The sequence below is a fragment of the Colias eurytheme genome, chromosome 21, assembly GCF_061535395.1.
Source record: "Colias eurytheme isolate Ceu_HAF_F1 chromosome 21, ilColEury1 Martin Lab GWU primary, whole genome shotgun sequence".
NCBI lineage: Eukaryota > Metazoa > Arthropoda > Insecta > Lepidoptera > Pieridae > Colias > Colias eurytheme.
In genome coordinates, this window is record NC_143000.1 from 6129694 (window position 1) to 6149100 (window position 19407).

The 19407-nt window shown below is 32.2% G+C and overlaps 3 protein-coding genes across 6 annotated transcripts; 1 reads left to right on the top strand and 2 right to left on the bottom strand.

The window, feature by feature from the left end:
* The first annotated feature begins 657 nt into the window (after positions 1–657).
* Positions 658–4783, top strand: LOC149899171 (uncharacterized). Of its 2 annotated transcripts, none has more exons than XM_090114390.1 (8): positions 658–832; positions 1528–1659; positions 2067–2164; positions 2883–3019; positions 3348–3491; positions 3837–4046; positions 4210–4266; positions 4359–4783. In XM_090114390.1, exons 1-8 carry the CDS (start codon positions 695–697, stop codon positions 4463–4465), a joined length of 1023 nt encoding a protein of 340 aa, XP_089970516.1. In that variant the 5' UTR covers positions 658–694; the 3' UTR covers positions 4466–4783. The 2 variants fall into 2 exon arrangements, with proteins under 2 accessions (XP_089970516.1, XP_089970515.1); XM_090114389.1 differs by having other exon boundaries at positions 670–832; positions 1528–1668; positions 4359–4780.
* A 3100-nt stretch (positions 4784–7883) lies between these two features.
* On the bottom strand, positions 7884–12230 carry Pgam5 (Phosphoglycerate mutase 5). 3 transcript variants are annotated; one of them, XM_090114248.1, is made up of 5 exons: positions 11955–12230; positions 11467–11645; positions 10918–11135; positions 9018–9148; positions 7884–8653 (listed from the first exon to the last, which is right to left on the bottom strand). In XM_090114248.1, the coding sequence occupies exons 1-5, from the start codon at positions 12119–12121 to the stop codon at positions 8503–8505; spliced, it is 846 nt and encodes a 281-aa protein (XP_089970374.1). In that variant the 5' UTR covers positions 12122–12230; the 3' UTR covers positions 7884–8502. The 3 variants fall into 3 exon arrangements, with proteins under 3 accessions (XP_089970374.1, XP_089970372.1, XP_089970373.1); XM_090114246.1 differs by having other exon boundaries at positions 9018–9151; XM_090114247.1 differs by having other exon boundaries at positions 9018–9151; positions 10918–11131; positions 11463–11645.
* Positions 12231–13171: 941 nt separating this feature from the next.
* LOC149899173 (cytochrome P450 4C1-like) lies at positions 13172–18550 on the bottom strand. The gene is made up of 10 exons (XM_090114245.1): positions 18352–18550; positions 17196–17302; positions 16665–16755; positions 15996–16181; positions 15698–15773; positions 14742–15045; positions 14517–14585; positions 14170–14338; positions 13463–13642; positions 13172–13374 (listed from the first exon to the last, which is right to left on the bottom strand). The coding sequence occupies exons 1-10, from the start codon at positions 18512–18514 to the stop codon at positions 13211–13213; spliced, it is 1509 nt and encodes a 502-aa protein (XP_089970371.1). The 5' UTR covers positions 18515–18550; the 3' UTR covers positions 13172–13210.
* Positions 18551–19407: the final 857 nt, after the last annotated feature.

Here is a 19407-nt window from a genome sequence, read left to right on the forward strand (position 1 = left end):
TAGGTACTTAGGTAGATAGGGTTACGCTGATTTTGGATAAAAAAACTGCGTAGGTACTTGATTAAATAAAAATTAGGTATGCAAATTTCTACATCAAACACAATGACTCTTCTTCGTCCTCATTCTATTTTTTTATAATAGTTGCAATAATGCCATGAATCGATATCGATATATGTAGATGAAGTATTATGTATCTAAGTACCTATCTATCAATTAAATCCTAGATATTCCCTAAACGAATATCAAATTACACATTCTTCACGGTGAAATGTGAATGGATTTGATTGGTACATAATTTTTTTATACCTAACTACTTCTTTCTAGTACTTACATAGGTACTTGTACTATTATACCGACCTATAAAATTACCTTAGGTAAATCTACCTGATTACCTGAGTGCACATCTAAATGTAGGTGTACCTTTGACCTTTCGTATTGTAAATATATCTAAATATAATTTAACTGTAATTACTTAATCCAATAAAAATTCATATCATGTTAGTTTTAAATTTAAATTCGTTTTATTGTAAAATAAGTAAGGTTGAGAATGTGTCGCATATTTGAAATAGCTAAGACCCATTTATCTCGAAAACATTAAATGAAGCAATCAAGAAGAAAATCGTTTTAAATCCTGTATTTAATTAAACGACAGGAATAAGAATCGTTTCTTGAAGACCACGGATCGTTGTTACGCATGCGTGCTTTGTGTCATGGCAGGCCGACCCGCGCAGAGACGCAGCATCCACGATTCCACGACCAGTCCAGCAGTCCTCGACCAGCTCTGCTGCTTACAGCGTGTAGCTGGTGCAAGCGTATTGCAATAAACCAACAGGTAATAAAAATAAAGAAAAACACGGGTTTAATAAATATTTTAATTCATGATAACATATTGTAGGTCTATAGATTAATGTTACAGATAATTATATTATCCAAAATTTTGTTTAATCGTACCTAGTAATAAATTCAAAACGTCAGTCCTTTGTAGTCCCGTAAAACGATGCGACTAGCTAATTACTATAGCCGTATAACGAAATGACTTAATTTTAATTACTGCTGTATTGTCTTCAGGATCAATTATAAAGCTTTTAATGTAAAAGTTTATATCTATTGTTAGTGTACTGGATATAAATTAATGTAGGTCAAGGGTAATTTTACTACACTAAAAAAAGTAAAAAGCTCGCTTCACAAGTAGTTACCTTCTTCATTCTTTTTCGTTTGTAAATAAATTGTTCTCAATATTTCGTAAATCGTGCTTACCGTTAAAACTTTTTTATTTTTCTTACTGAGAATGTAGGTACGCTAAAGTTTTAGGTAGATAAGTAGTTATCTAATAAAAATAAGAAACCGTTTTAAATCGCATAAACTTCATAACGGTTATAACTTAGTTTAACAACAAATAAAAATAAAATTAACTGGAAAAGTGAGGAAGTAACTAGTTACCTACTTACTTAGATACAAAATTTATCGGCCTACTTTTTTAAGTATTCATACTTGAATGATCTGCATTATATTTAAAATCATTTATAGCACCTTCGTGCACCTCTTTGGGCGGGCGGAACAGCCTGCCGTAACAAGACAAACAAACAAGCAAAAATATTCTCCGCGGTGAACAACTTTTTTGCTGATTCGCCTCTGGTGAATCAGCTAAAAGGCATTATGGTAAGAAAAGTAAGATATATTTTATTTATCATTATCATTCGTTTAGTATTAGAATAGAATAGGATCTACGTACCTAAGTAGGTATGTAATAATTTTTGTGATAAGAAGGTATGAGATATTTAAATTATATTATAGGCGAATAAGTACATAGAATTGAAATAAGAAAAATTTAATAATTTTCAGAAATTGATTCAAGATAACCAATCCAATTTTTTTAAATACTGCTTAACAATATATTTTATACAACCTGTACCCCACGTTGTTTAGTAGAAGCTTTTGTGACAGCTTATAACGGCCGTGAGTCCCCCGCAAGGGCATTAAAATATATATGCATATCTACCTAAGTAAGTATATAGTATTATCACATTCACTGTTTTACAACACATTATTATATTTTAACATATTAGACTCGACAAGCGAGCAACACCGAGCCGGGACCACCAGACGAAAACCAAGAAAATCGCGGACCTCCAACTGTGAACCTCGCGGTCAGTCCTTCAGAAAGGTAAAATATTGTTTGTAAATTGAAAATATTACACATAACGTAAATTATGTGTAATATTTTTATAACTATGGAAATATGCAGTCGAAAGAAAATTAAAAAATGTGGTTCGTGATTTGTTCGTATTGTACCTAGGTAGGTGCGAAATAACGAAATCGATTTAAATCATAATAATATAAGTTCATCAGGACAAAATGAAAGCGTACCGATATAAATTATTGCTGATTCTGTCGATGATACAAAAAAAAATTATAATACAAAATAGTATTTTTTGTATCTCATCTCATCAATCACCATGACTCTGCAAATTAATATTCGATAACAAGAGGTTTAGGTATATGGTAGTAAAATGTATGGTACAGCTAGTAAAATTTATGGTTTCAATAAAACACTTCCCTATGCAAAGCATATGATATTATGGGGCGGGTAGTTACAATAAAATTTTATGTGAATTTTTTTGGACAAATACTTTCTAAATTAGTCAGTTAGTAGTTAGTGATTTCCATTTCATAACTATTCGACTTCTATTTACCATAAACGTAAACGAGAATCTTATTCACTCGAACAAGATCAAAATCATTTGCGTTGTCAATTTTGGCGCCCCTGACGAAATCGTTCATCTTTTTCCACGAAGCCGGCACTTTCTTACTCGACAAAAAATTATAGTTTTAATCGTTTGATTCATAATTTATAGCTGTCTATTATATTGATATTTCACCAGTCAATCATCAGTAAGATCGCTGTCCCCGCCACGCCAGCGGCAAGTGAACTTCCTGAAGCCGGCAGCTAATACGACCCTCGATAGAAAGGCCTCTATCATCGATGAAACTACTGGCATTACTCGCACGCAAATGAAAGGTTTGAAATCATTTGAAATTATGGACGTAAATTTCTACAGTCACATACTTATTGTGTACTTAGGTACATATTATTTTCTCAACAGCCTAGTGCCACTTTAGTTACCATATTACATACATACAATTTAATGGAACCTAGTTACCTTAATTATTTTCACGGATAACTTTTTGTCGGCTAAAAATATGTAGGTAGTGGAACTAAATAACACTTTCTTAAGAAAAATGAACATTTATTTTTATGTTGCACTTGGCCAAAAATATCTATATACCTAAGACCTAATCTGACGCACTCTGACGTGTCATTTCATTATTCCATTATTTCCAATCAGAATTCCGCGAAGCATTCCGCCTGTTCGACAAAGACGGTGATGGAACAATAACCAAGGAAGAACTGGGTCGTGTGATGCGAAGCTTGGGCCAGTTTGCCAGAGTTGAGGAATTGCAGGACATGTTGCAAGAAGTGGATAGTGATGGTAAGGGATTATTTTAAATGTCGATGAGATTGATTTAGTAAGAGATTCACAGACACATCACTCTTATATAAAGAGTGATATGAACGCTACTAGGTAGCGTTTGAGAATTGAGCGTAGATATTATATTCCAAGTGAAATAAATATTAAATATCTATATTATAGTTAGGTTTTTATATTGGAAGGAATGACTTAAATGTACCATCAGGTAAGTAGGTATGTTGCTGCCATACGGCGAGTTGTTGAAATGTCTCGCCGAGGAACTTCAACATCTAAACATAGTTTCGAGATTATAATCAACAAATATTTACCAAGTTTAGACAAATTAAGGCACCAATCTTATTCCAGGTGACGGCAACGTAAGTTTTGAAGAGTTCGTGAACATTCTGTCCAAATCAATGTCTGGTTCTGGCGGAAACACGAGTTCCGCGGAACAAGAGGAACGGGAACTAAGAGATGCTTTCAGAGTATTCGATAAGCACAATAGAGGGTACATTTGTGCGTCTGATTTGAGAGCTGTTCTGCAGTGCTTAGGAGAGGATCTGTCGGAAGAAGAGAGTAAGTAATATAGGTTAAAAAGACCTTAATAGACAAAATTTGAGCAAAATGATTGATTAAAATTCTCTTCAAGTGTTAAATAATAGAAACTACTATAATATGTAGTAGATATTGGTACATATCCATATGATAAGTTATAGATTCATTTAATTTTTTGTTCCAGTCGAAGACATGATCAAGGAAGTTGATTCTGACGGTGACGGTCGTATTGATTTCTTGGGTGAGTTTCTCTTCATTTTTGATGTCGATAAAATTATAACCTCTAAATTTACCTGCCTTGTTAATCTTCCTGAAATATGATAACATTTGTAGAATTCGTCCGAGCACTCGGTGAACCAGAAGACGCCTGTGATGACGAAGAAGACGATGAACTCATCGACGCTGACATTCCCCAACAGAGATCTGTGCTGGCTCTGTGAATTTCTACTCTATGTCTATTTCACAGATGCTCAATATAAAATATTTAACCAATATTTCATGCAATCAGTAACTAATAATCTTCACAGAATTACTATCAATGTATAATGTCAAAATTTCTTCGATTCAAGTGCACATATTTTTCCAAATCAACTAAAACGTGTATTTTTATATTATACTTTTTCAAGATATTGGCCTATAATTACTTATGTAATTTAATATAATTGGAATATATGTAGCTTTTTATTAAAAATAGTAATGCTTATAAAAACGTAGTAAAGTCGGATTTTTCCTCAAATTAAATATAACGAAATAGGAACTTACCTTCTAAAATCTATTATCTCTATCTTTTAAAAATATCCTTATTGTTAGCTTATCAAATATAAATTTTTAAAATAATATTTATCAGTATAAAAAATTCTCCTCTATTTATATCATATATTTATTATCTGTATTTTTCTAGTCAATCGATATCTCTCTACATTTCTACACTTTAAAACTATACCTTGTTGTTGCTAAAAGTATAGTTGTGAAATGGTTGTGACCACAACCTATCTACGGAACTTTTATATACATAGAATATAATATAACGTACAATTAAATATCATATTATGTAATTTTTAATCTTTAAAGTCCTTTTTAGTCCTATAAAGCTACTGTACACTATATTGAACACTAACATCTGGCAACACTTTAAAATTGTACTACCGCAAAATAACGTATTTCCATTGTGTGACTAACCATAATAAATTATCGAGTTACCATATCAAAAAATTAAAACATATAAGTACATAATCAATTACCTCTAACCAATTACTAAAAGTCATAAAAAGATCTATAAAATGCATATAAAAATCTTTAGTAAATTACGATCTCGAATTTTGGAGTTTCTGTATAGTCTCCCATAACACATGTCGTTGCTCTTTACCTGTAGTAATTAAATTGTAAAACAACGAATTGTGTTAGATATTAAGATGGTGTTATTATAGCGTTAAATCCTCTCGCTTTAAAACTTATAAATAAATCGCGACCAAGACTAAAACGATGTGTTTTATTTATTGATATACCCTAGAACATGTTTATTGAACCAAATTAATTAGTAATTGGTAGATTAATTGTAGCTTGGTGTTTGGTATAATTTCCTTTATCCTTTCTTTCATGAACCATACTAGATTTCCGCCCGCGTTTTCAAAGGAAAACCCGCATAGTTCCCGTTCCCGTGGGATTTCCGGGATAAAACCTATCCTATGTGTTAATCCAAGTTACCCTCTATATGTGTGCTAAATTTCATTGTAATCGGTTCAGTAGTTTTTACGTGAAAGAGTAACAAACATCCATACATCCATACAAACTTTCGCCTTTATAATAGTATTAAGATTGATCTGATTTGAAAGTCTGTTCATGTCATAAAATTATCATTGAAACATTTTGTTTTACTTTGCAATACTGTGTAACCCTGTTAATTATTTACCTACCTACTTAAAATAATACAGAAAAAATGGCTTATATTTTTTTCATAAAATTACGGTTATAAATAAAACAACGGAGAATCTTTTACAATTTTAATACGTTATCAAAAATTGTATTTACACTTATATACAATCATGAACTACAGATTCGTTTGACTACATTACAGTAAGGATATAAGTACCTAGTTTGAGGTATTCTGTTATATGATTATGTGACTTTTCCAGTACATATATGTATTTCGTAAACGATAATTGAACACTAGAATAAAACTAGATGCGTAGGTAATAGACAATACTGACCAGGATCAGATATCATTGGTCAGAACATTATATTATAAACATAAAATAAAATAATTTTAGGTGGGTAGGTACATAGTTTATTTATTCCCTCAAATGAAACGTCCATAAAGTCGCAAAGGATGTAATTACTTATGACGTTTTAAGAGTAAAATAATTCCGTGAAACTGATTACAACGACTTTAAAATAGGTAACTAATAGTTTACATGAAAAAAAAAAATTAAAATACCAAATAATAATAATTATAGCTGCCTAAGCATAAATGCAAGTAACATAAAATACAAATGCATAAAACAATAATTTCCCACAATTTTTATGAATAACTATTATTGTATAAAAAATAACAGAATTACTATAGAATATCCAATCCTGGTGGGCCCGTACTAAAGCTTTTTATACATATTGGTTGTATCATAGTATAAAGCCTTTGTTATTATTTTTAACTAACTAATAAAATATGACACAATCATATTAAAACTAGAATTGGCAGTGATAGTTATTCAATTGATAATATTATATTAACTTCTATTGAATATGAATTTGTGATATTATAGTTGATACATAGATCTATATCGTATTGCTTTTGAGCAATAAATCATAATGTTATTCATAAATGGTTTTCAGCGAAAATTCTATTTATTTTTCTAATAAGCGCCATCATAGGCAGTAACTATTATATTTTGTATATAAATAAATAAATATTATAGGACATTATTAAACTAAGTTTGCACCTCGTTGGAATGCCGCGCCCCGCCCGCTTCCCCGCTCACCTTCCAAAAATTAACAAACTAACAGAATAAAATCTAACAAACATTTATTTACTTTTTTAAGTCATAGCGAATCCTTTTTTGCAGACCGTACGTAAGCGTCAGTGTATCGTAATCGACGCGAGGTGCAAACTTAGCTTGGTCGACTGGTTCATGTATGTTGTTCTTTGCTACGTTATCTAAATCCTAAAATATTAAGTAAACATATAATTTAAATACAAAAAGATACAAAACATCACTTGTACTCCGTTTAATTGCATTTTTCCTTTACAAATAAGTCTCTTATTGGTTCATAATTCCTGTTGAAATTTATAATAATTATTATTTATAACTAATAAATTATGCATGTTTGAAAATGGCATTTTGCCACATAAACACAAGGTAATTTTAGTCATATCACTGGGATATTGATTTTTAATTATTTTCTATAATTCAAGGAACTTGCAGTAGCGAACTGGTAACATTGTTTTGAAAACATTTACGACATTTTATATTTAATAATAATAAATGTTTTTCAGCTTAATTTTTTATAATCAGTTCTGTCTAATAATCAATTAATAAGGAACTTCTTACTTCTTATTAATTGAAGGATTTGATCTCCATTTACTCTGTTTATATACACATTGATAGTGCGTCTAGAAGTTGATTATATAACGTAACTAAATAATTACAAATTGAAAACTTAACAGATTGAAACTTTATTTAACCATTGTATTTTATAAATTTCGGCTATTTTAAATGCTGCAAACTCAGCAAATTGTCAATTAGATCACTGATTCAATTGAAAGTACACAGACTATAGTATATCAATTTCACAGAAAATCGGCATCACAGCTATAAGTGCATCCTATACCATTTTTTCATTAAAACTAATTCTCATTTCTCAACAAAACTACTTAACCAAAAATCTTAAGCAGAGTATTCATGGTAAAAATTTATTTCGCAACAAAATTGAATCAACATGTTGCGGAGTTGTTGTTAACATGTTGCAACATGCCACAACAACTGAGGAGCAACAACAAGGGGTCAAGCAACATTCTTGCTCAACATTAGCAAAATCGCTCAACTTATGTTTACCATGAATACAATGCTTTATTTTTCATTTCACTTTCAAAGGGGACTACTTAACCAAAAACCACAATATAACCATATTATAGTCACATAAAGTGATTGAAAATGGCGTCGCTCAGCTGTCAAACTGTTTTCCAGCCGACGTGTGACTATACACGGTAACATGGAGTGAGCGAGAGGTAAATAGGTGAGCCACCATTTCTTCTACTTTTCTTTCTAAGTGGCAACCGATCCCAGTGAGGACAGATTCAGCCAAGTTTTTAACAGATAGTCAGAGATACTTAGCCATCGTTTAAGTTAATACTCGTGTTAAGCGTACTCTGTGCTGTGGAAAAATCACGGATGAGATAATTCGCTTTTTATTTAGGTATGAGAGCCGCCATTTTCAATCACTTTGAATGTGACCGCCTATACAACTACATAGCACCGGAAGTTTACCGGCTAGTGATGTACTTCGGCTCCATGTGTCCGGTATCGCTGAGAGAGCGCAGCACTACGTTACCGTTTGGTAATATCGATAGCCAGGTTATCGATGCGTGGTTTAACGATATCCTGAGCCAGCCTTCTGGCGGGAACTGGAGCGCTCTGGAAGATTAATTTATTTATTTAGTACTACACATAGATCTTTCTAAAATGATATACTGAGTAAATAAGGTATTTCCAAATTCCCTTCCAAACTTCCCTTTGTTTATGGACCTCATGGGTAAAAAATATATCACCTTACCCACAAATATAAATAAACTAGATATACCTCGCGGTTTTATTTGTAGACGAAACCACAGATAAAATCAAGTATTTCTCTACCTTATGTGTTATTCTGGTACATAAGCTACATCACTATCAATTATCATCCAAATTACAAAACATACTTTAATATATTTTACGTGAGGATTGATGGATATCCTCAGAAATGTTTAATGAAAGATTAGATGAAATAAATATAACTTACTTGCAAACAAAGAACCGTATCACGTTCGCGTGACACACGAGCAACGTGTACGTATCGTGCGTCTGCTCTGGCGGAGCTCTATAGAAGTAGCGCCTGAAAGCCGCCTCTATCCTCGCGCTATCCTGGAAGAACTGCTACACATGCGATACCATACTGCATTATTATACTGCCCAGTGTTGCTATACGCGACGGTACAGATTATAAATTACTTTGACATTTGAAATGACAATTACATTAAGTATTTATAACTTTTTTTGATGCAAATGAAAATGTATTTACAAGCGGCAATGATTGTCATTATTGGTTTAATGAAAATTACTGTAGTTATTGTACTTCTTTATGTTTTTTATGTAAACAATTAATTTTATAATTATTTTAATGCAACCATTTAAAATAATTAACCCATTGAGCCCCAAGCGACACGATCGGTCCACGACACAATAGATTTTCTATTGTGTCTGTGGTTCCGGGGCCTGAGTTATTAAATTAATGGCAATTTTTAATAAAAAGGTTGTATATAAGAAAGGAAAATATGTACAAACTACTTGGATAACTAATTTATTAGTATAAATGGACACAAGGTTAATGAGTATATGCAAGACTGGTCAGTAATGATGGGCTATGAGTAACATACAATATGAATTGGATACAAATAATGAAAAACATATTCCTGTCTCTTTGTTCTTCAAAAAAAATTATTTAATATTTATTTAATACGTATATATTACGTAAGTATTGAACATCTTATTCTATTGTGAAAATAAGACATTAGCTTGCTAGCAGTGTATGATTACTTAGTAAATAATTGTTTGAAGATAACAATTGAGAGACTGGAATATGTTTTCTATACTGAAAACCAAACATATAGTTTGTAGATATGTTATAATAATTTATATCCCTTTAATAGCAAAACCCCATAGAAATCTAAATAACAAGACACTAGAAGTCGTAAGCGTGCGTGACCTTGTCGCCACTCAGGTGATTTTCACATCACCAGTGCATTCGTCACTGTTCAGTTGCTCTGGAGACGTATGAGTGTATACATGGTGTGTTTCAGCAATTCCCATTGCGGAAATTCTTCCACAAGTTGTAATTATACTTATAAAGGAATAATATTTCATCGGAAAATATTTTTTTTTAGAAATAATGCCGTTTTTCCTTAAAATTATAGAATATTTACAAGTATTACGAGTGTCACCATAGTAATCGAAATAACAATTAATGACACAGTCGACCATTCTTATTATCACGTTTGTTCGTATTGGAGCAAAAAGTCTCATATACTTAGGGGATGTTATTCTAAAATAAACCGTAAATTCGTGCATTAGGATACATATTCAAAAGCTTAATTTAATAGTTAAGTTAGTTTTCACTAAAATCAAGCTGTCCAATAAAAGGCATAGTTTTCTTGTGTGTACTGTTTAGCTTTCGGTTTGAATGTGTTGATTTTGGCGACAGCGGTTTTCATACGAATTATGACATTATAGCACTTCTATGTGTCTTGTTATTTAGATTTCTATGGCAAAACCCTCAAAAAAGGAGCATAACAACATAAGCCAATATAAATGAATTTTACATACTATATGCATAAGCAACTGTACAAAAGAATTAACTTAGACTTTTGTTAATGGATTCTAAACATGGTTTTTTTATAGGGAGGCAAATTAGCAGACACACTGTCTCATGGTATGCAATTTGCGTCGCCAATAGACAACCATAACAGAGTGTATGGGTGTTGTTTACCAGATAACCTTCGTTATAGTAACAGAACATAAAGTCGAAAATTTCTAAACATAGTAAAATCAAACTCAAGAAAAAACTGTACACAACACACCCAAAATGGCATACAAAGCTAGATGAATTTACCTCTAGGTACAAACTGAAATAAATATCTACTTACTCTGGGTTCTGGTCTCCAGTGGCCCACAGGTGGTTCAGGAGGAATCGGAGCACCTTCCTCTAATAACTGACAGTCTTTTATCTCAATATCTTTAGGTAAATGCTTGGCTATGATCTTAGCTGTCTCCTGAGCTCGAGTCATTGTTGATCTGACTAGAAGGTCCCATTTTATGTCAAGTTCCGCTAGACGCTTGCCTGTTATATCTGCTTGCTGTCTGCCTGAAATTAATTTAGATTTTTTACATATTGTGGGTTGTTTTTGTCTACATATTATCCATTAATCACTTGACTTACAGTAAATATATATACAGTTGTTGTTTTTGAATTTTAGTGTTGATAAAAAATTAGGCCACACATATTGTAAAATCTTATCATAATAAAACCATTTTTTTTTATTAATTCCTATCTTACAATGACAATAAATATCTTCAATTATTATCAAATCAATATTTTTTAAAGTATTTTATTTCAGGACATAAAATTGTGTTTAAAAATTAAAATATATATGTATAAACATTAAAATTAAATAAGTACATATTTTATTACTTACCTAACTCAGTTAAAGTCCGTTCACTATCAGTAGTGCCTTCAACATGGTATTGTCCGTGTCTTATTAAAAACAAATGCCTCACAGCTTTGCTCCTCGCCTTTTCAACTTGTTCATTGAATCTGTTTTCGTCTTCTGGTTTACTTGCTTTTGCTGGCTTGACTATGGACTCCGGTTCACGGCTATAAGAGAAACATTTCTGATGGAGAATTTGCTTATGTATTGTGGTAGTGAAATTGAAATTAAGGTTGTACAAGGGTATATCAGGACCTGTTTGTAACCCATTTGTAAATTAATGAAAAACTGATAAAATCACTGGACCGGCTCTAACAAAAGCTCAAAAACTTAAAAATTCAAACATACTCCCGAAGAGGATTACTTACCTATGGCGAACGAGGCAAATAAATAAAAGTTTGAATGGAACAGCAAACTTTACAGTTCTATAAAAGGAAAATAGGCATCGAGAATATTCATGAATCTTATATACTTACTGGTCCCAATTCTTTTCCCACTTAACACTCGGTGTATAGTTCGTAGTCCAAGAGTTCTTAACATCGAACTTCTGTTCATTTTTGCCGATAGTATAATAAGCGAGGCCTCCACCGACTGCACCTAAACTTATCAACGCAATTTTATGAAGCCTAGAGAACGTAGCCATTTTTACCGATTGTAAATTGTTAGTCCTAGATTCTACTTGAACTCATTTACGTATTTGAAAGTATCCTAAAAAATTAAAGGTAATTATTTTGGATTATTTAGGTCAACGACACTGTTGACTGTATGATAAGTGACACAAGGACACACATTGACAGTTGACAGCATGTTGACAGATAAACATAACCTCAAAACCGACGGACTAAGGAACACAGATAACTTATAAGAAGTCTTTTAATTTTTAAACAATTTTTTTACCATAATTAATGATTGTAGTGTGTAAAAGCCTCTTTATACTACTTAAAAGGCACACAATAATTATTAATAAACTCATGGTTTATTATTATTTCCAGTGTTTAAAAAGGAAAGGGCTATTCCGTCTAGCGCCATCTCTTTCCCACATTGGAAATAATTCTGATTTAAAACATGGTACGTTAGCAGGAACCTTACCAATAAAATTTGCAACCTAAAACTCAATGCAATCAAATCGAGTTTTATACCCAGATCTAATGGTAGGTATTATCAAAGTAGATCGAGATTAAATTCGTATTGTACCACAGCTCGATAAGGCTCTTGTGTGCTTTAGTTTTCAATAGTACCAATTCCGTATTCAATCGAATCGTTTAGTTAGTCTTTAGTTAGGAGATCGATACTAGCGGGGCTACCCCTGTTTTATCAAATACTAGAGGTCCGCCCCGGCTTCGCCCGTGATAAGTACATATTTCGCAATAAAAGGTAGCCTATGTCCTTTCTCGGGTATCAAAATATCTCCATACCAAATTTCATGCAAATTGGTTCAGCAGTTTAGGCGTGATTGAGTAACAGACAGACAGACAGTTACTTTCGCATTTATAATATTAGTATGGATGTATGTGGCTAGTTATATAAAATGGTGATAATAGGTACCTTCAATTGTTTTTACTGTTGTTTGGGTATTATCAAGGTTAAATAAATAAAAATTCAATTTTAAGTTAAATCTTTATTTTAATTTAAAAATTATTGTTTAAGTACATTCCCGACAAGTCGACAACGGTCTCCCGTCTTTATAATATATTTCCACATTTTATACGTTTTAACATTCTAAAAAAAATCTTCATATATTTCTTGGAGTCAAAATAACTGGATATCCATCAAGTGAATATACAGATATTGCAATTGTCAATCGCAGATCCTTATAACTGCTTTTGGAAGATAATGCAAACTTTTGAAGTACTCGAATAGCTATAGTTTTTATTAATTTTGTACCATAATGTCTTCCTGTAAATAAAGATAACAAAATAAGTGTTTTTTTTTTATAATATTAGTTATATTTAAATACAGTTTTAAAACAGTTTTTATTAATTACCTATACAATCCATAGGGCCCAAACTGAATGGTAAATAGCAATAAGGATGCCGCAATTTAGAATTCTCAGGGTTGAATCTATCTGGGTCAAAAGCTTCTGGATTTTTCCAGAACCCCTCATGGCGTTGAATGTGGTAAATTGGTATAGCTAAGGTAGTGCCTGCAGGGATTGTACACGAACCTGTAAAGAAAAATTCCTCTATACCAATAAAATAAATTACCAGGTTTATTTTGCTGCATAAATAATTACAGAATCTAAGATTTAATTTTTTGTCTTATATAAACATAGAAGATGAACATTTAATTCGTATATTTTATTGTGCTGAATTAGCGGCATCCTATCATGTTGAATAGAACAAAAATATTAGGTATAAGGTGGAATTTAAACTCAGTTCATTCGCTCTACCAAGGCTCTACCACTGTAGTTATATGTCGGCATCCATAATTATTTTTGCATCTAATGATATAAAAACAAGACACATGTACATATTCTTTTCTAAATTATCTTCTCTAAAATAAAAAAATGAACCGCCAAATTGTGTTGCTAACCGCAAAATTCGAGAACGCCTGAACCGATTTCGTTAATTATTTTTTTATAGTATTTCTTCATTTTATAATATTCCTCCAAACCACGCTGGTACTTCAGTACCAGCATGGTTCGATTAAAATAAGCCGCTAGTCTGAAATTTATAATAAGAGAGATTTTACTTATGGTGATATCTTCTTGAACTGTTCGTTGTATTATTGCTCCAATTGGGAACAATCTGATCACCTCCTTATATACCATGTCCAAGTATGGCATTATTTTGAAATCTTCTTCAGTTATATCTCTGTCTTCATCACCAATTACTTCTTTTATTTCTTTGTATAGAGTTTCCTGCAAATGTATTTACAATTTTTTTTCAATGTGTAGATGTTATATGTATAATAAATCATTGGAATGAATACCGTTAAAAACGTTATATAGGTATTTTATTTTATCAGAATCACTTATCATTCATTAACATATTATTAAATTAAAGACATTCGGGGTAATCATATTATTATCTACCTACCTGACATTCTGGATGTAATGCCATCATTAACAGCAAATACGAACATATTTTTCCAGAAGCTTCCTGACTCTGTAAAAAAATTAGATTACTTAGTTTAAAAGTTTCATAAATCTAGCGTCGCGTGAAAGATGGATTTTAAAATTTAGATTGTTCTCTGAAATTTAGCATAAAAGGGGCAGGTAAATGAGGCATTTAATGATTTTCTAGTTTCCTGTTGATACTTACCGAAGTGAAGACAGTGAGTATTTCTTGTACTAACTCTTCATTTGTAAGTTCATTGGACAGTATCAAACGATCTACAATACTTAATCCCTCGTTATTCACATCATCATCCTCCGAGTCAGGTACTTCATTATTGTTGTTTTTCAGTGCATTCAGCTTCTTGTTCTGGAAGCCGATAATATCATTTCCAAACTCAAACATTAATTTGATGAAGTTCTTTTGAGAACGGTGTAATTCTGTCAGCCAAAATACAGGATCTATCTGCAGATACCATTGCGTCATTCTTTTAAATATAATGTCGTACATGCTGTAAAAATATAAACGAACAAGCGTTAACTACTTTAATTATTGATAATTAGTCTATTTAATAAAGATGTTTCGTAAATAATCCTTGTGGTTTGATAAAAGCAAATGTTCAATTAAAAAAAGCTTTTTGTTTTACGGTGCATGAATGTATCTCTGCATCTTACGGTTTCTTTGGCTAAACCAAAGATGTAATTTTGTGTGCACTGTGCCCTAGTCATTGAGGCAACTTCACACTAGTTAGAGGCAAATGTCACAAACTCATTTAGTCTGTACCGAGCTGTGCCCCCCGCTTGCCGCGTCAACACGTACTATGTACACGTACTACGTACTCTGAAATGTGCCTTCGTGCAAAATGCCTTCGTGTGTGCTGAGATATTGTACTAAGAATTCAAATAATACGGCAAAAGGAATAATCTTCGTACATGATCCGCCCCACGCGCGCACTGCCGGACTTGTCACACATATTTTGTTCGTGTCCTCTCTATACATGCTCTATACGTAGTAATAATACCTCAATGACCCTAGTCCACTTTTTTTAGAAACATAACTATATGGGCGTGACAAGAAAGATGGTTTTCACGTAAAAACGTGAAGTACACGCATGTGGAGTTATCTAATTAATTATACAGGATAAAATATAATAAATAGCCTACCTTGGAGATAAATCAATTATTTGCTGAAGATGGGAAACTTGTAATGTTTCCTCTCTGGTCAAGCCTAGTAATGTTTCTGAAAAGTAAAAACCACAGTACTTATAAATTAAATAAGTTTTAGTATATACATACATATATTTTATCTGATGTATATGATTTCCGAAGTCTCAAGTAATACAGTTTAATAAAATTAATCCATATATCCATATAAATAGGTACGTAATTACCTCATATAAATTTTTAATATAATATAGGTAAGTATAAATAAAATATTGCCTATAGGTAAGTATGTACTTACGGCATACGGCATATGTGGTGCATTTAACAACTTCTTTGTAAATATTAATCTGTTTTCCTCTTGGTATTGAGTTCAAGTTATGGAGTAAAAAATTGGCTTCTTGTGTGAATACTGCTGTATATCCATCAATAGTCCTTTTCCCGTAATTCGGAGAAGCTATCTTGCGGTGTCTTCTCCATTTGGCTCCTGTTAAAATGTATTGTTTTGTGAAATTAATAATTATTTTATAGTGGCATATTAATTAATGGTAGGTAATATAGACAATAGACATGCAAAAATGAAAATAATGTTTCAGTCTCTAGTTCACAGGACATCGATTACAAAAGTAAGTAATCTGCAACGACGACCTTAAAGAGTTACGTAAAGTGTCGTAAAGTATTATTTTTACCATGGTAAAATGGAAGTGTGATCACTTAGATTTTTCTCTCTTTTAAAAAAAGATAGTAGGAGCATTTAAGTAGTCGCGAAAGAATTCCAACAAATACCCGCGGCCCCATCATTAAAGCGGCTCGACGGAACACAGTTTAGACGGTAAGAATCCGACATAACCCACGGCTCCTTCCCCGGGGGCCGTGGGTATCTTTGGAAGATTTCCCCACTATAAAAAAAAAAAGGAGCTTTTAAGTACCTACTTAATTATTGATTTTCTTGTCATGAGTAAAATATTACCTGAACCACTTAATATGCCACTCCCTAATACATCCGCCATGTATTTATACAGTGGACCTTTCACGCTCGTCTTAGAACTAGTTAAAAGTGTCTGAAATAAAAATGTTGTGTAATTAAGTATTTACTTAGTTTGCCGTCTTCTCGTATTAGAAACTAAGTAGTAATCAGTGTAATACTTGGGCTTAACGTGTGATTGTAGAGAGACTGTCAAAAAATATGCCCTCTGTATTTGTATGAAGGTGATGGGATAGGTATATTATCCTACGGACTTTAACGCTATCCTTTAAAAGAAATCAACCAACTTTATTTCAGTTGCCTTTCTGCGTATTAAATATCAGCAAATAATAGTAGGTTTGTGTAGAGAAACAATATTTATATATACGGATTACTTGCATACATACTTAATAGTTAATATTATGTAACTTTATGTTCGGCAAGTTCTGTGGTAATGACAAAGAGCAAGTAACTATCCTTCTAGCAGAGCATTTGAAAATGGGAACAAATAGTCATTCAAATAAGACAAAAAATTACCTTTACATCATCTGGATTGACGACCACAATGTTCAGTTCCGGGCCTAACCAGATTCGTATAATTTCGCCATGATCCATAATTATTTGTTTCATTACATTGAGAATATCTGCAAAAAATAATCACTGTTGTAGACTGTAGACTATTAATTATCTATGCATAAGACTCAAATTATTTGAGTCTACATATTTGATAGTGCTGTTAAAGCAATGGCGATCTTTTTATATAACGGAAATAAATTGTAACTACCTTTATTTACCTACCCTACTTTTATTTTTTTAAAACGCGTTCGTTCGATTTTTAAAAGTTTTCCAACAACAACCAATCTTTAAGACATGTTAAAATTAAGTAGACCTATCAGTTTAATTAAAGTAGTCGGGTTGTTTTTTGTCTGAAGAGATTGAACATGCAAAACTGTGTATGTAGTTACTAAGAAATGTTAAAATCTCTACAAAAAAAAAAAACTGTTAAACCTAATTAAAAATACTTAAGTTTTCGCGGCATGTTCTGGATAAACAGCTGTACAATTAGTATAGGGATATAAAATAAATGTTCTGTGATTAGTATATAATATGAGTAGATGAACATTTATATATCAAACATATAATTATGTTGTCTGTGGTATTTATGCGATTTTCCGGGTTAAAGGTTTTATATCATTAAATAATATTTTATAGTCATAGTTAACAGTTTTATGAAAGGATTAAGGACGGTAATTATAATAATAATATAAAATAGAATAATAATTATTGTTTTATTGCGTTGAGATTTGATATGGATGACCTTCCTCAAAATTAGTAGGTAATTTTGCCAATACAGTGTGAAAGTAAATAATGTTGGTACATGAAGAAATTTCCTTAAAAACAATTGATGTTGTATTTTAAATTATGAGTTACAGAGCGGTGATGAACAGAGAAAATCCTTGTTTGTTTAAAAAATAATTGTGTACCGTGGCTATACTAATAATAATAGACTATATATTCGTGGCTCATGTGATAAAATTATATTATCAATTATCATAACTGAAAAGTTCTTAATAAAAATAAATAGTTTTTTAAATATGATAGTCAATTCTCAAAGAATATTGATATATTATTTACTAATAGAATCCACTTTTATAATTAATAGCAATATAGCATCCAACAAAATAAAGGTTACCTTCTGATCGCGCCATAAACATTAGAGCATTTCCTAATAGTGGCACCACAGGAGGTCCAGGTATTTTCTCAGCAATTTCCAACAATCTACTATTCATATACCTCCATCGCAGCCAAAGAGATAACACAATAATACCTACTGTTAGGGATAGAAGCGCGAACATGTTTTTAAATTTATATCTGTAAAGAGAAGTTATTAAGTGGGATCAGTAGGATCAAAAATTTCAAAGTTCTACATGTATTGTAGACACTTCTTAAATTTAATAGATATTCTAAAAGGAACGAAATACATTTCATATGCTTTCTTAACCACTCCATAATACACGGGTATCACCAGAAGGAAGATGCCCGGTCTTTTGGGAGGCTTACGTGGGGACACAGGGCCAACACGCAGAGGCCCTTTAGAGAATTTTAATGTGTTAAGGAATATCAGCCGCAGCCTGCCCATGACTGAACTATATGTATGTAGAGATACAGCCCTGGGCAGTCCGTGGCCAATGTAGGACTATTGCAAAATATGGGAATTAAAAATCTGGGCTATGGAAAGGACGTGTTCGGTGGATTGGTAAGTTGGTTATATGGGGACTATGGACGTCTACCTTTTAAATATTAAAAATTGAAAGTAATGGCAGACGATGACTCGCCAGCTCGGTCGATGGGCTCCCAAAAAGGTTACCGATAATGGCAACAAGGGGGCAACATCAGCTGAGCGGCTAGGGGTGTAGAGAGGTGCGGCACCGGTTTCACCATCGCGGGCCCGCGGGCCCGGAGCGGGTTTCCTCGCTATTACATATATTATGCTTTCTTAATATTATTATAATATAATATAAAAATAAAAGACTCAGTAGTATAAATTACGACTTGTAAGTTGTAACAGAAGATTCTTTTACCTCCACGTAAAAATGGGAGCTTTTCGGGCAAAATGTAGAGCGATTATAATTAATTATAATCGCTCTATTTTGATTATTACAATTAAGAATAATGGTTCGTCAATAATGTAAAAATATCGTAGCTATCGTTAGTTAGAATGAACACGCAAGGTTCTAATTTAAAGATT